At 54.6% G+C, this 14,043-nt stretch overlaps 1 protein-coding gene across 8 annotated transcripts in view; it reads right to left on the bottom strand.

Moving 5' to 3' along the window:
- Positions 1-763: 763 nt before the first annotated feature.
- CPNE5 (copine 5) overlaps positions 764-14,043 on the bottom strand; it is an 83,526-nt gene continuing 70,246 nt past the window's right edge. For 3 of the 8 annotated variants that reach the window (XM_060162731.1, XM_060162730.1, XM_060162732.1), the window contains 8 exons: positions 11,335-11,396; positions 8,167-8,213; positions 6,364-6,545; positions 5,327-5,454; positions 4,983-5,085; positions 4,156-4,213; positions 3,652-3,725; positions 764-2,429 (listed from right to left, as the gene is read on the bottom strand). In XM_060162731.1, coding sequence (XP_060018714.1) covers positions 2,211-2,429; positions 3,652-3,725; positions 4,156-4,213; positions 4,983-5,085; positions 5,327-5,454; positions 6,364-6,545; positions 8,167-8,213; positions 11,335-11,396 — 873 coding nt within the window. In that variant the 3' untranslated portion in view covers positions 764-2,210. The other 5 variants (XM_060162735.1, XM_060162734.1, XM_060162736.1 and 2 more) reach the window with 5 other exon arrangements.

Below are 14,043 nucleotides of genomic sequence, written 5' to 3' on the forward strand. Positions count from 1 at the left end.
GCCTGGCACTAATGCTCAGTAAATACCTGTTGAGAGATGAGTGATCAGATGCAGTAAAGTCACCCACGGAATAATCTGATCATGTTACTCACCTCTCTCACCTCCTCAGTGGCTCCCTGATTCACTCAGAGTAATGCTGAAGGCCTTTCTGTGGCCTGCAAGGCCCTGCACATTCCAGATTCTTTACCCCAACCCCATCTCCTGCATTCTCCCCTCCTTAATGCAGCTTCAACCACACTGGCCTCCTTAATGTTCTTCAAACACACCTCAGGGCCTTTGCACTTGCTGCTCCTTCTCCTTGGAGCCCTTGTGCCTCAGATATCAGCATGCCTCCCCCTCTCATTTCCTCGGGGCTCATCTAACTGTCATCTCCTCAGAAAGGCCCTCCTTCCCTGACCACCTCATCTAAAATATCACCCTGTCATTCTCTATCCTCTTATCCTCTTATTTTTCTTTGTGACTCTTATCACCACCAGAAATTACATTATTTACCTATTATGTGCTTACTGTGTTTCCCCTGTCCTATTTGTGTGTCTGTTGTAAGTTCCATGTGGAGACAGGGCCTATGTTTTGTTCATTGCTGCATCCTCAGTGCCTAGCATAGACCCTGGCACACAGTAGTTGCTCAGTACATTTTTTTGAACCAAAGGATGGAAGAAAGAGAGAGGAGAACCTGAACTCTGTCACACAGCAACATCTGTGCTATTTTTCACAGGAGAAAGGAAAACAAGGAACTTTAGTAAAAGAACCAAATTTACTTCAGTTTAAGGCAAATTCCACACAGAGACTGTCTTAGAGACAGGCACAGGACCAGACAGCATAGAAACACCACCATCATGCATGACAGGAAGGGAAGCAGTGTCTGGCAACAGACGGGGTGGGGCCTGGTCTCCACCCAGGAACGGGAGGTTCAGTGGGCTGAGGAGCCCCATGCGGCAGGAGGGACTGGCATGCATGACCATGTGGGTAAAGGCTGGGCAGCTGGGTGGGCCCAGGGGTGAGATCATCTTTCTCACCTTTCCCACAGCAGGGGCAAGGGCTCAGGCTCAGATGCCAGAGCCCAAGGCTGAAGGATGAGGGTGGATTTAGGGTGATGGGATGGAACAGGGTGACCCTAAAACCAAGACGGCCTTAAGGGGTTGCACTGGTGAGGAGTGGGATGGGGGAAGCGGGGTGTGGGATGAATGTGGACTCTCAGGGTATCAGAGCTGAAGGTAAACCCAGGGCCATCTGGTCAACCCTCTTGCCTTACAGCTGTGGAAACTGAGACCCAGAAGGTAGAAAGGACTTGTTCAGGTTCCCACAGCCGGCAATGGCTGGAGGCAGGACTTGAACCCAGGACTCCCATCCCCTATCCCCATAGGATAGAGGGGCAGTGTGGGAGTGCTGGAGCTGGGCTGCTTCTTGCCCAGGCCTCCAGGTGGGCAGCAGAAGATGGTGCCCCAAGGACCCTGGGCAGTCTCCGGGGAGAAAGGGGGATTCCTGGAGCCAGGAGCCAACTGTGGAGGTACCTACGGGCTCAGACCAGGGAGAGGCCTGTGGATCTGTGTTCTAGAACCAGCGTCATACTGGGCTTGAGAGGCACCAGAAACGACTCTGTGCCTGAAAAGTCTCCATTCCTTGCCCACCATGTGGCCTCCATCTGCCGTCACAGCATCCCCTTCATGGGTCTGTGGGACTCCCACTTCATGCAAGGGTCCCAAGGAGGGGTCACATGTTTAGGCACTCCTGCAAACCCAGCAGCCTCACAGGGTTCACCGGAAATGGGACAGGATAGATACTGGGTGGGGGTCAGGGGCCCGGTATAGGAGTAGACACCACAGGAGGAGGGGAGGGAGAAGGGGGCCTGGAGGTGGGAGGCTTAGCCCAGGCTTCAGGGTGATATAGGAGCAGACGGGACTACCCAGGTAATAGCTCAGGTGGGCTGAGCGGGACCCCAGTCGTCCTGATTAACATCTTCCTGGCTGGTCCAGAACCAGGTGTCAATGAAAGGAGAGAAGAGCAGGGGCCCAGATCCCCACCTCCACCACCCGTACCCCCAAACTCTAGGGGCTTGGGCAGTATGGGAAGGAGTCTCCAGAAGCCCCACCCCCTGTGGGCCTCCCAGGCACACGTGTTCCAAAGGCTGGGCAGGATGGTCTGTAGCTGGGTCTGGGTACCCCGCCTCCCTTTCTACTGGCCTAAGCCCCAGCCATCTGAGCAGACAAGGCTCAGATGTGCGTGTGCAGGGGGGAAGCAGGGGGCGTGCGGGTGGGGGACTGCGGGGGCGAGCGCTCTGGGGCCGCGGGCAGGGTGCGAGGGCGGATGCCCTGCGCCTTCATGTAGGACACCAGCTGGTCAGGAATCTCAGCCAGCACATCGCGGGCCAGGCGCGCCATGCTCAGCACGTGGTTGCCCGTGCGGTCCACATAGTCCCTGAAGGGCACAAACTGTCCAGTAGGGGAGGCAGGGTCAGGCGAGGTCTCCCTCTGGACACCAGTCCCCCAAATCTCCAGGTCTGAGATCCTGTCCCACTTCTCCCCAGCCTCTGCCCACTTCACTCAAGCCCTCCCCGTCATGGTGAATTCTCTGAGGGACTGTATCATAGTCCCTGTTCTGTCATTCACTCAACAAATAACTTACTGCATACCTATTCATGCCAGGAAACAATACACCACTGAACAAGATCCCTTCATCTCTGCAGTCTTGGCACCAAGCACAGGCATTTAGCAGGCACTCAGCAAATGCTGAAGGAATCCCCTGGCTTCTGGAAAATGGGCCCTGCGGGTCTCCTCCCACCTCTCCTGCAGGGCGCTCTCTGTCTCTGCTTCTGCTCTTCCCTTTCTGGGCCAACACCTACAGTCGGGCCCCTCTGGCTTTATCCCAGGAGATGTCTGCCCCCCTTCCCAGTGCCTCAGGCTCACTCCTGCCTCCAGGCCTTTGCATACACAGGTCCCACCTCCCAGACTGCCCTTGCTCCAGTTTCTAGCTCCCTGTCTTTGGTCTCCGCACCTGGAATGGCCCCTCCCCCTTAATTTTTTTAATGGGGGAGGGGTGGTATGGAGAATGTCGGGTTTTTTATTCTGAATCTCCTAAGCACTAGGGACTCCGTGTGCAAGAGATTCACAGAGGGATGTGCTTACTGACGTGCATTCTGAGGCTTGACTGGACTGGGATTCCCTGAGGACAAAGACCTGTCTGCTCGTTACATTTGCCATCCTACATGGAGACGTTGGTATTGATTCAATCAACCAAGCAACATTCATTCTTGGAAAGGGCTGCAGCAACACTAAAGACACCCCCCCCCCCCCCCCGCTTCATGGGGTTTGCCATCTCACTTAGGAAGGCAGCCCAGCAGAAAATAACAGAAGGCACAAGTAATTAGGCCTCTGTGCTCTACAGGAGACCCTGGAGGCCTGGGGCTTAGGGAGGGCATGGCAGAGCATTCCAGTCAGGGCAACACAGTGTTAGGGGTGAGTCTCAGACGTGGTAGAGGTGGGTCCAGCCCTAAGACTGACTCCTGTTTCCTTCTGTGTGGCCAAGCCATTCTAGGGCTCCCAGTGCCTCCTTCCAGGGCCCCTTTCCAGAGAAGCCCCTAGAAGGGGGAGTTAGGTCAGCCTGCCTAGAGGGGCTCTTGAATTTTCTGTGGGGCAGGCAGGGTCTGGGCTTCACCTGGACAATGTCCCGCTCGGCCAGCTTTCCCCGGGAGGAGATCCGCACGTCATCACCATCCAGCTCCACCATGGCTGTGGGGGGGGGAGGGGCAAAGGCATGGGGTGGGGGGACTAATTGGTGGGCACCTGGGCCTGGCAGGACAGAGACCGCCAGCCCAGACCCCCACGTTAGAGATGAGAAAACTGAGGCCAGGAGATAGGAGGAGCCCAATCACATGAGTCTCTGACTTCTAGCCCATGGTGCCACTCCCCCACCCTCCACAGGCTCCCAGGGTGGAGCAGGGAGGAGTGACTTGGGGCCTCCTCCCCACAGCCTTGGTGTGTGGGTGTGCGGTACACACCTTGACACACCCCTCCCTGTGCAAACAAACGCACATTCACACCCTGCCTGCTCATCCAGATAGCTGCACACACCCCAGTGTGAGCTCTCACTCTTTTGGGAGGGGACATTTCCAAGGGCCTGAAGCCTCTGGGGGGAACATCTAGGGGGGTGGGGACTCACCATCAAACTCTGCCTGGCCCACGCCGATGATGATGATAGACATGGGGAGTTTGGCAGCCTGGGAGACAACATGGGAGGTAGGCGGGGTGGTACCCAGCCGAGGCGCCAGTTACAAGAAACGGGAGATCACAGGTAAGGACAGGAAGGGGTGAGTCAAAAGAAGAAAGGCAGGAGGACAGGGAGGAAATGGAAGAGAGAAGGATGGAGACACACAGAGAAACACAGAAAAGGGGGAGGAGGAAGGAGAGAGGATAGCCAAGGATACAGGGATACCAGAGAGGAAGAGGGGGTGGAGAGGGCAGGAGGGAGAGGGGGAAATGGGTCATAGGTTTGCTTCTGCAAGACACTCCTGTCCCCTCTTCTGCCTCTGGACCTCCGTCATGTGGGACAGCTTTTACGTGGGCCCAGAGGGAGGGCCAGCTGTGGCTGGGGCCCCTATATAGGGAGACGACCCGGTAGGGAGAGCCATGTTCCTGGGCCTCCCGCTCCTTGGACCTCCCTCCTCTTCTACCTGGCCAAGCCAGGCTGGGGTTTGGGGCAGCAGCCCTAGAGATGGGTTAATGAGGGCACCATGGGAGTCTGGATGGAGTGGACCATCCAGTGTGATGAAGAGGTAGGTAGAGAGCTCGCCAGCCAGATCCTTTATCAGCCGGAACACCCTCCACCCCCAAAACCCTACTGCTGGCCCTCTAGGCTCTACAGCAAGAAGCCAGGAGTGGTCCCAAAAAGGGCAGGGAGAGGAGAAGTCATGCCCCAAGGGTTTCCCTAAAGGAGGGGGGGAGGTGCACCCCCAGGTTTCCCCATGCTCCATCCCCATCCCTGCTCACATTGACGATAGCCTCCTTGGTCTGTGCCATGTCTGAAATGACCCCATCCGTGATGATGAGCAGCACCGAGTACTGGGAGCCGTCCTGCACCTCGGCCGCATTCCTGGGGCAGGGTGGGGTCAGAGGTCTGTCTGGTGGGACGCTGGGCGTGTCATCCCCCCAACACAAGGACCCTTAACACTAGTGGGGACAGCTCTTCGGTGGGAGGGGGTCTCTTTAGGGTCAGGCCTCCCTGAAAAGCAAATCAGTGGGAAGGGACACTCCCTCCCGCCTTCCCGGGAGGACAGTGGTAGAAGGAAGCACCTTGCAAGCTGTGGGGATGGTCCAGTGACCGCCACACTCACCTGGCCACATGGGTGACCACGGGGGCGAAGTTGGTGGGGCCGTAGAGCTGCACCGTGCGCAGGCTGTGGTGGTAGGCCTCCAGGATGCCATCGATGCCACAGCATGAGGGGTTCTCCTGGTTGCCGTTCTGGGGGCACAGAGGGCAAGGAGGCTGAGCCCAGGAAGGAAGGAGGGATGGGAAGGAGGAAAGCTGGGTGGTCTGTGGGGGCAGAGCCAGGGTTGGGGAGGTCAGCAGGCCTGGGCTCTCCTAGACTCTTCTCTGGTGGGGCTTCGGGGGCTCGGGGCAGGGGAGGGAGCACTCGGGGCCCACCGTGAAGGGCAGCACATGCTCTAGGTGAGCAGGGTCCAGACCTGCTCCTTGCCCTACTCCCTGTACCTGCTCAGACAGCATCCCCCTGACCCCCAGAGCCCTGGATGCCTAGGGAACCTCGGGCAAACCCACCACCCCCTAAAATGACTGCAGAGTCTGAGCTGCTCTGGAAGGGCCAGCAGCTGCTCCATCCTCCTGTGTCCTGTGCCCAGCACAGTGCCTGGCACCCTACGGGCATGGGAGGGACATTTGCTGTGAGTGATCCAGCAACCGACTGAGTGTCCCCAGCTCATGGGAGGGAGGGAAAGGAGGTGGCCTGAGGAGACATCTCTACAGGGCCCCCATTTCAGACCAACCCAGGGAACTCCTGGAACTACCCACAGTTGTCCATACCCAACCCACAACCTTTTAGCCTCATTTCTGGGGCCTTGGGGAATAGTTCAGCCACATCCCCACTCCAACTCCACCTGGGTCTTGTTAGGAAAAGGAGGGCAGAGCCCACTGTGGACGGCTTCAGACTTGGAGGGGACGTGCTCGTGACTGAGGTGGGGAGTGGGTTTCTGGAAGCTCTGACACAAGCTCCCCTACATCCAGCAGGCAGCCTACCTCTGCAAAGACTGCACCTCAAGTCCCTAGGCGGGCAGGATGGGAATGCCCCCCACCCCAGGCCCGTCACCACCCCCCCAGCCTGGTCAGCCCTCAGCCCTTTCTCCCAGGACCTCCTACCAGCGGGAACTCATGGGATACCCTGCCGTCAGGGGGTAGTTTGGCCCCAAAGCCAAGGGCGGGGAACATCTTGTCGCTGTCGTAGTGCTGGATGATCTCCCCGACGGCGGTCAGTGCAAGTGCGTAGGCGTTCAGCTGGTAGGGACTCATATAGTGCAGAGACGTGGACTGCGAGGGGTTCCCTGCAAGACAGGCCATGGGGACATTTGCCGGCCTGGACACTCCAAGTCACCAGGCTCAGAATGCGGTGTCCAAGGGAACCCCTTTCTTTCTCTCTTACCACACATTCAATCCTTTAGCAAATCATGGCTGCTAAACCCTCAGAATACATCCAGAATCCCACCTATACTTCTCCCCTCCTCCATGATACCACCCTCTTGCTCACAGGACTACAGCAGCCCAATCTCCGTCTTTCCACCCTTGTGTCCATACTCAGCATACCAGCCAGAGTGAGTCTATGTCAAAACTCAGGCAGCTAATCACACCTCTTCTCTGCTCAAAATGCCCCAGTGCTCCCGTCTCACCAGGAATTAAATCTGAAGTCCTTAAAAGGGCCCACAAAACCCCACTTGATCTGGCCTGCGGTTACCCCTCTCCTCATCTTCTACCATCCTGTCACTCACTCAGTTCTGGTCTCTCACCATTCCCACCTCAGGGCCTCGGCAAAGGCTGTTTCTTCTGCTCTGGGACGCTTTTCCACAGATGTGCACATGGCTTGCTCCCTCACCTCTTGAGGTCTGCTGTGGTCTTCCCCGAGCAGCCTATTGAAAGTTACAGCCTCCTCCATACTCCCTATCCCTCTTCCCGACTTGTTTTTCTCCACAGCCCTTGTCACCACTAATATTGTCCATATTTTAGTTACTCGTTTATTAACAAGAGGTAGTACAGCACAGACAGCCAAGTATTAATCCTTTCTGCCTCCTACCAGCTGTGTGATCCTGCATAAGTTTCTTAACCACTCAGCCTCAGTCTCCTCATCTGTAGAATGGGGGTAATAACAGTCCCCACCTCACAGAACTGTTGTGAGGATTAAACAGATGTTATTATAACTCTCCTCACTGTTATGAATACTACGGCCCCTCCCAGCTCTGACATCCCACCACTCTGTGATGGGAGGGCCCGCAGCCATGAGGGGGGGTGTTTCTGACACACCTGTGGAGTACGAGACCTGGGCATCTTCTGACTGGCACAAAAATGAGCATTGAGCACTGCTAATGGGGGTCCAGAGTCCAAGGAAGGTTGTGATGTTTCTAACAGTGTAAAGTTTGGCATTGATTGCTCCCGGCCACTTGGTCACAGCCCGACACTGGAGAATGTCAGAGGAGGAAGGAAGCCCGAGCAAGGGTGAGGATCGGAGCTCCTGGGCATTCCTGCCTCCCTGAGGACCACAAGGCTCAGTCTTGCCTCTGGCTCTCCCCTCCAGCTTGTGGGGTGAACTGCACAGGGGCTGTGCAATCTGATCCTGTGAGGAAATACCTCTGCTCCAGGGCTCTCCATGGGCCCAGAGAAGCTGTCCTATTGCCCTAAGGAGAGTGGGTATCCTCAAGGGCAAGGCTGTGGCTCAGGGTATGTAGGCCCAGAGGCCAGATTTGTTAGTTACCATGATCCAATCTGGGGGTACCTTCGCCACCTTGGCTGCATCTTTGGTCCTCTAGGCCTAAGTTCCTCCTCTGCGGTGAGGATGAGGCCAGAGGGTATGGGAGATCTGCTCCCAGCTAGGGCCAACTACCACAGCCCTGAAAAGCTCTCCCCTTTCCAGGGCCCCAGCCCCCATTCAGCTCCTCTGCCCATGCCCCCACTCACCATTGGAGGCTGTGAAATCGATGGCCACCGTGAAGTTGATCTGGGTCCTAGAAGAGGAAGAACAGCAGGAGAGTAACCTGGACAAAGGCAGGCCTGTACTGGACAGGGAGCAAGAAACCTGGCTTCCACCCCAGCCCCACTGCTTGTCGGGTATGTAGCCTTGGTGAAGTCACTCATCTCCAGTTCTGGAAAACCAGGATAGTATCATCAGCTACACCCTCCCCCAAAGGGCTGTTGTCAGCATCAAAAGAGTTAGGCAGTGTGACAGCTCTCTGAAGATGATTATGTTCTGCTGGGCACATGGCTGTGATTTCTTATTTCCTCTCCAAACCCTGCCCCTGAGTCCACCTGAGGCCAGTGAAGTAGGGTTTCCCTGTGTTCCTGGCGCAAATTTGGAGTCAGATTCAGGGTTAAAACTTATTTGGCAAAAAAGAAAGACAAAAAGGCATTGTGCATCTCCTGAGGGAAGAACAAATGAAGCTGTCTTGCCAAAAAACTGAACTGGAATCTAACTGAGCTTCCAGAACTATCTACTGGTTGTTTACAGGAAATGCAGTGGATAGAGGAATATGTTAAATGACACCATGGGGGATGCGGCCAGTAAAAGCCAGTCTGTGGGTCTGTGGGAAATTCTGTAGGAGCGCTACTGGAAGAGCACCCACGAACCAGCAGAATCAGGATCACCTGGGAATCTGTGAGGAGTCTCAGGCCCCCCGTGGACCTACTGAATCCAAATCCCTTGGTGTGGTGCAGGAATCTCTTTTAGCAAATCCTTCAGGTGCTTGGGGGCATCACAAGATGAAAAGATAATTAGGAATTCCCTGGCAGTCCAGTGATTAGGACTGGGCACTTTTACTGCCGTGGCAACTAATCCCGTGCGCCACAACTACTGAGCCTGTGCTCTAGAGCCCGTGAGCCACAACTACTGAAGCCCACACGCCTAGAGCCGTGCTCTGCAGCAAAGGGAAGCCACCACAATGAGAAGCCTGCGCACTGCAACAAAGAGTAGCCCCACTCACCGCGACTAGAGAAAGCCCGCGCGCAGCAGCGGAGACCCAATGCAGCCAAAAATAAATAAATAAATTTATTTTTTTTTAAAAAAAGATGAGGCAGGGCTCACCTCACCTGCATTTAGAAGATGGTCCCTATCAGAAAGCACAGCCCTCTTTCCACTTCATCACAGCTGAGCTGCTGCTCAGGGACCCTTCAATCTCCAGGAAACGTGAAGGACATGGTTAGCAGGAGACCCCACCCAGGGTCTGCTGGCCAGAGACAGTCCTCCCCACACTCTTTCCCCCTCGTCCACTGCCTGGGGACAGAGCATTCAGTAGACTCCAAGCTCTGAGGAAGAAGGAGCCACAAGACGACAAGAGGTGGTTCTGGCCTGCAGGACTACAGCTGAGGGACATTGTTGGCCTGGCTCTTCCAAATAAAGGGTGAGGGGAGAGTCAGGCTTTTTTTTTACTCCTTAAGCAAAAACCCTGCTCTGGGTTCTGAAACAGTTCAGAGAAGGAAGGGACTGGATAGCAGCTACTTCTGTGGAAAAGGTACTCCTTGCAGGCTGCTCAGCAACTAGCTCCATCTTGGACTCTGACGTGGGGGCAGAGGAACCCACAGCCTTCCTCCTGGTCCAGGGGGGCGGGGCAGGGAGGCCAGGCAGCAGAGAATCCCTAGACAGAGGCCTCCATCAGCTGCCTGCCTGGACACACACATCGGCCTCTGACTCAGGTTCTCCAGAGTGTGAAGACAGCGGAGGACGAAAGCCAGGGCTTGCCTCTGTGAGCTCCTTCTCAATGAGACAGCACCCAGCCCTTCAACTCATCCATCTCTATCACACCTCACCTGGGAGCTGCGAGGTGGGTTCATTACTATGGAAGAAATGCAGCATGTGGTGACGGAAAGAACCCTGCTACCGACTAAGTGCTGGGACCTTGGACACGTCATGTAAAATGGAGATGATCATCTTCACCCAGCCCACTGTGTTCTGTAAATTGGGGGCACTATGCAAATGAGAAGGATAAACAGGATGAGGATTGTTTGAAAATTACCATGGAATATAAGGGGTGGTTGCTTAATAGATGGAGAGCAGATAGAGCAGTTTTGATGGGGGAAGGGAGCCAGGGCAGGGCCTGGAGAAGGCATGGAGGAGGGGCAGGAAAGCCTGTGGGTGACTGCAGGAAGGGCATGTGCTCAGGGGGTAGGAGGAGAGCTCGAGACCTGGGTGCTGCAGGCTCAAGGCAGCAGGGAGCCTTGTCATGAGAAAGTAAGTGTGGCTTCCCAGGGCCTGACTTTTCCCTCTGCCCCAGAGAACCAGGCGGCCAAGAGCCCGCTTGGCTGGGATAAGCCTTTGGCAACCGCCCTGTCTGTCTCCTTTCCAGACAGGTGTAATCACTCACCTGGCTGCACCTGTGGGCTCGGCTACCCACACCCGGCCCTGGCACCTGTCCTGGCAGGGAGCATGCTGGGTAGGACCTCACCTTGGAGTCAGGCTCTCTTTCCATGAGCTGTTGGCTGGAGCCACCAGGCTTCTCTGCCTGCCTGGATGCCGACCCTTCTGGTTCTTTCTGCTCCTTAAACTTGTGTTTGACCATCCCTGGCTCATTTCCCAGTTCCTCCTGCCCTTTGTAGGTCTCTAATGACACTGGGAAGGTTAATCACTGCCCGCCCCCCACCAGAGAGACCATCGGTATCAGAAGCTCAGAGCAGGAAGGAACCTTAGAATTCACTTAATTCCAACTCTCTGTGCAGAGGAGACTGATGCCCAGGGAGGGTGAGTGATGTGCCCAAAGTAACCCAGCAAATTCAAGGCAAAGAGGGGCCTAGGGCCTGGGCCTCCTGCCTCCTAGACCGGGGCTCTTTCCACCTCCCTAAGCCCATTTCTGTTTGTCATGGAGTCCCTACCACCTGCAGGTCCCATCTCGGTACAGGGACCTCACGGGACCCAGGCTGGCCTCCGCGGCTCAGTAGTGCCCTCTGCAGCCACTCAGGATCAGGGGCATGCAGGGCTCTGCGTGAGTTGTCTGAGGGTCTGCTCAGAGCCCACGATCGATCGCGGGCTTCGGCCATGACCTTGAAGAGGCCACGTGGGGCCAGAGCTGCTCATGTCGATGTGCGGGGGCCCCTTCCCTCTCCCTGAGGCCGAAGAAACCAGGCTGCATCTCTTCTCACCCTCCTTTGATGTAGTCAAGAAATGTGCACTCTGACTCCACAGCAAAAGAAAGCAGTGTGACCTTGAAAACAAAAAGACGCTTGGTCAGCGGGGAGCACTAGGCAGAGGGAGAGCATTGCTGACAGCTATGGAGCACCCAGCACGCGCCAGCATTTGCCTGCTTCATTGCAAACAGTGCCCACAACAACTCTGTGAGGTACTATTATTATCTCCATTCTACAAGCAAGGAAACTGAGGCTCAAAGAAGCGATGCGGTGTGTCCAAGGACACTACCAGGACACGGCCGAGTGAGATGGGAACCCAGGTCCGTCTGGAACCAGACCCTGTGCTCTGACCTTGATGCCAAACTGCATCTTTGGAAGGGCCCTGTCTCTGTCACTGGAGTACAGGGGCTCAAGCCAAGGAATCGAGTTTCCCCTGAGTGGACACGGGTGTGGAGTGTGGAGGGAGACGGGGGTCTTCCTGATATAGGACTGAGATCTGTCAATGCTGACAAGCTCCATGCTTCCATGTTCCGCTAACAGTTAATCCTGAAATGTGTCTCTTTGGTCTGCAATTGTTTTAAATCTTACTTGTCCCACCTCATCCCTCTAGCATCTTGATCCCTACCCTCTCAGACACAAGACCCTCCTGCTAAACAGCCTGTCCTTTCCCTGGAGGTAACTGAGCATCTGGGGCCCCCTCTCCCAAGCAGAGGTCTCTTGATCTATGCCCCTGGCAGTTCTCTGGCAACAGCTTTCCAAAGACAGGTAGCTACCTGGCAGCTCTTTATGAAAATGATTTAGGATGGTGGAAACAAGTGAAAAGGTTGGCAGCTAAAATCAATTCAATGAGGGAAGATTGGGGCAGGGAACTTTTACCTGTGTCAGACAACTCCACTCTAGGATTTGGGGTGGCCCCTACTGGTACAGATTCAGTCATCTTTATCAACTCAGTGGGAGGCCAGGTAGTGCCTCTGCTTGACAAAGGGGACCAGCCATTAGCCCGAATATTGGGAGGGTCTGTGAGTACTGAGCTGGGCCTTGGAGACCCCCACTAGCTGTGGTTACAGTGTTAGGCACCTGAATGGACAAAGCCTCCTTTCTCTAGGAATGGACTATGACAGTGGCCTCTACTCTGACTGTGGTCACTAGACTCCCTGGGAAGCTTTTAAAACATCTTGCAGCTGGAGTGAGGACCCCAAACCAATAATATGAGGATTTCTGGGATAGGGCTCCAGCCCTGGATTTTTTTTTTTTTTTTTTAGCTCCTCACATGAGTCTAACCTGCAGCCAGAGTTGAACCCTGCTCCAGGCACTGGGATGAAGTAATTGCCTAACTTGCCTGGCCATATGGATTGACCCAGGGACTTGGTACTCAAAGTATAGTCCCCGAACAACAGCATCAGAATCACCTTGATGCTGAGTAGAAATGCAGATTCTTGGCATTTTAACAAGATCCCCAGGAGACTCTGCACATAGTAAGTAAGGTATGAGAAGCACAAAATACAGATTCCTAGGGTCCAGCCTGGCTTTCCTAAACTGGAACCCCAGGGAACTGGCCTGGGCATCTGTATTTTAACAAGCATCCTGGACCCTGAGTGATTTTTTTATGGTAAAGATTAGGAAATACTGGAGCAAGGGAAAGTCAGGAGACCTCAGCCCAGTCCTGCTCTGTCGCTAACTCACTGTGTGACCTGAGACAAATCACATCTCCTCTCTGGGCCTCAGTCTCTTTATCTCTAAAGTAAGAAAGCTGGATGAGATCAGTGGTTTTCAACCTTTTTTTTTTCAGCTGTACATCTAATATTTCTTAGCTGGGGAACGTGTTGCCTCTCCTAGGGGCATCTGGGAATGTGAGGGAGAGTTTTGGGGTCTCACGATGACTGGGGCTCTATTGCTAGCTATGGGCTGAGGCCAGGGGTGCTAAGCATCCCACCATGTATGGGGAAGTCCTGTGAGACAAAGAATTATTCTTCCCCAAATACCGATAGCATCCCCGCTGAGAAACACTGCAGCTTCAGACAAAAGAACTATTACTCCAAGCCTGCGTGTGAAACAATTACAATCAGAGAAGCAGTGGTCAGCCCCCTCTGAATGAGCAGAGTACTTTGCAGTTTACAGTCCTGCATCTCCCATGTGTCTGCCACAGCCACCCTGTGCAATAAGCAGGGGAGGGATGATGTATTAGCCCCATTTTACAGATGGAGAAAATAAGGTTCCTTGGAGGAACGCGGGAGTTCCCTGTCTGTGACCTCTTCTAGTCTGGAGTTGCAGTTGGCCTGACTCAAATGGCTACATCTGGCTGTATTAGGTGATGGGGCTGTGGCCCTCTAGAGTGGGAGGGACACGAAGGGTACAGACTTGGGTGCGTTTGCACTGCAAAGACATTGGTTTGTTCTATAAATGCACTGGTGGACTCCACCTCAGGGCCTTTGCACATGCTGATCCCTACAGCTAGAATTCTTTTTCCTCAATATCCTCAATACTTGCTCCTTCACCTTCTTTAAATCTCTGCTCAAATGTCACCTTCTCAGAGAAGCTTTCCTTGACTACTCTAAATAAAATAGTAGTTTCATCTCTTGCATTCCCTATCCATTTACCTCACCCTACTTCCTCCCACAGCAATCACAACCACCTGACACACACAGGTATTTGTGTGTATATTCGTGTTGTCTCCCCCCCACTAGACAATAAGCACCAGGAGGGCAGGGATTTGGGTCTTTCTTG

The sequence above is a fragment of the Lagenorhynchus albirostris genome, chromosome 10, assembly GCF_949774975.1.
Source record: "Lagenorhynchus albirostris chromosome 10, mLagAlb1.1, whole genome shotgun sequence".
Classification (NCBI taxonomy): domain Eukaryota; kingdom Metazoa; phylum Chordata; class Mammalia; order Artiodactyla; family Delphinidae; genus Lagenorhynchus; species Lagenorhynchus albirostris.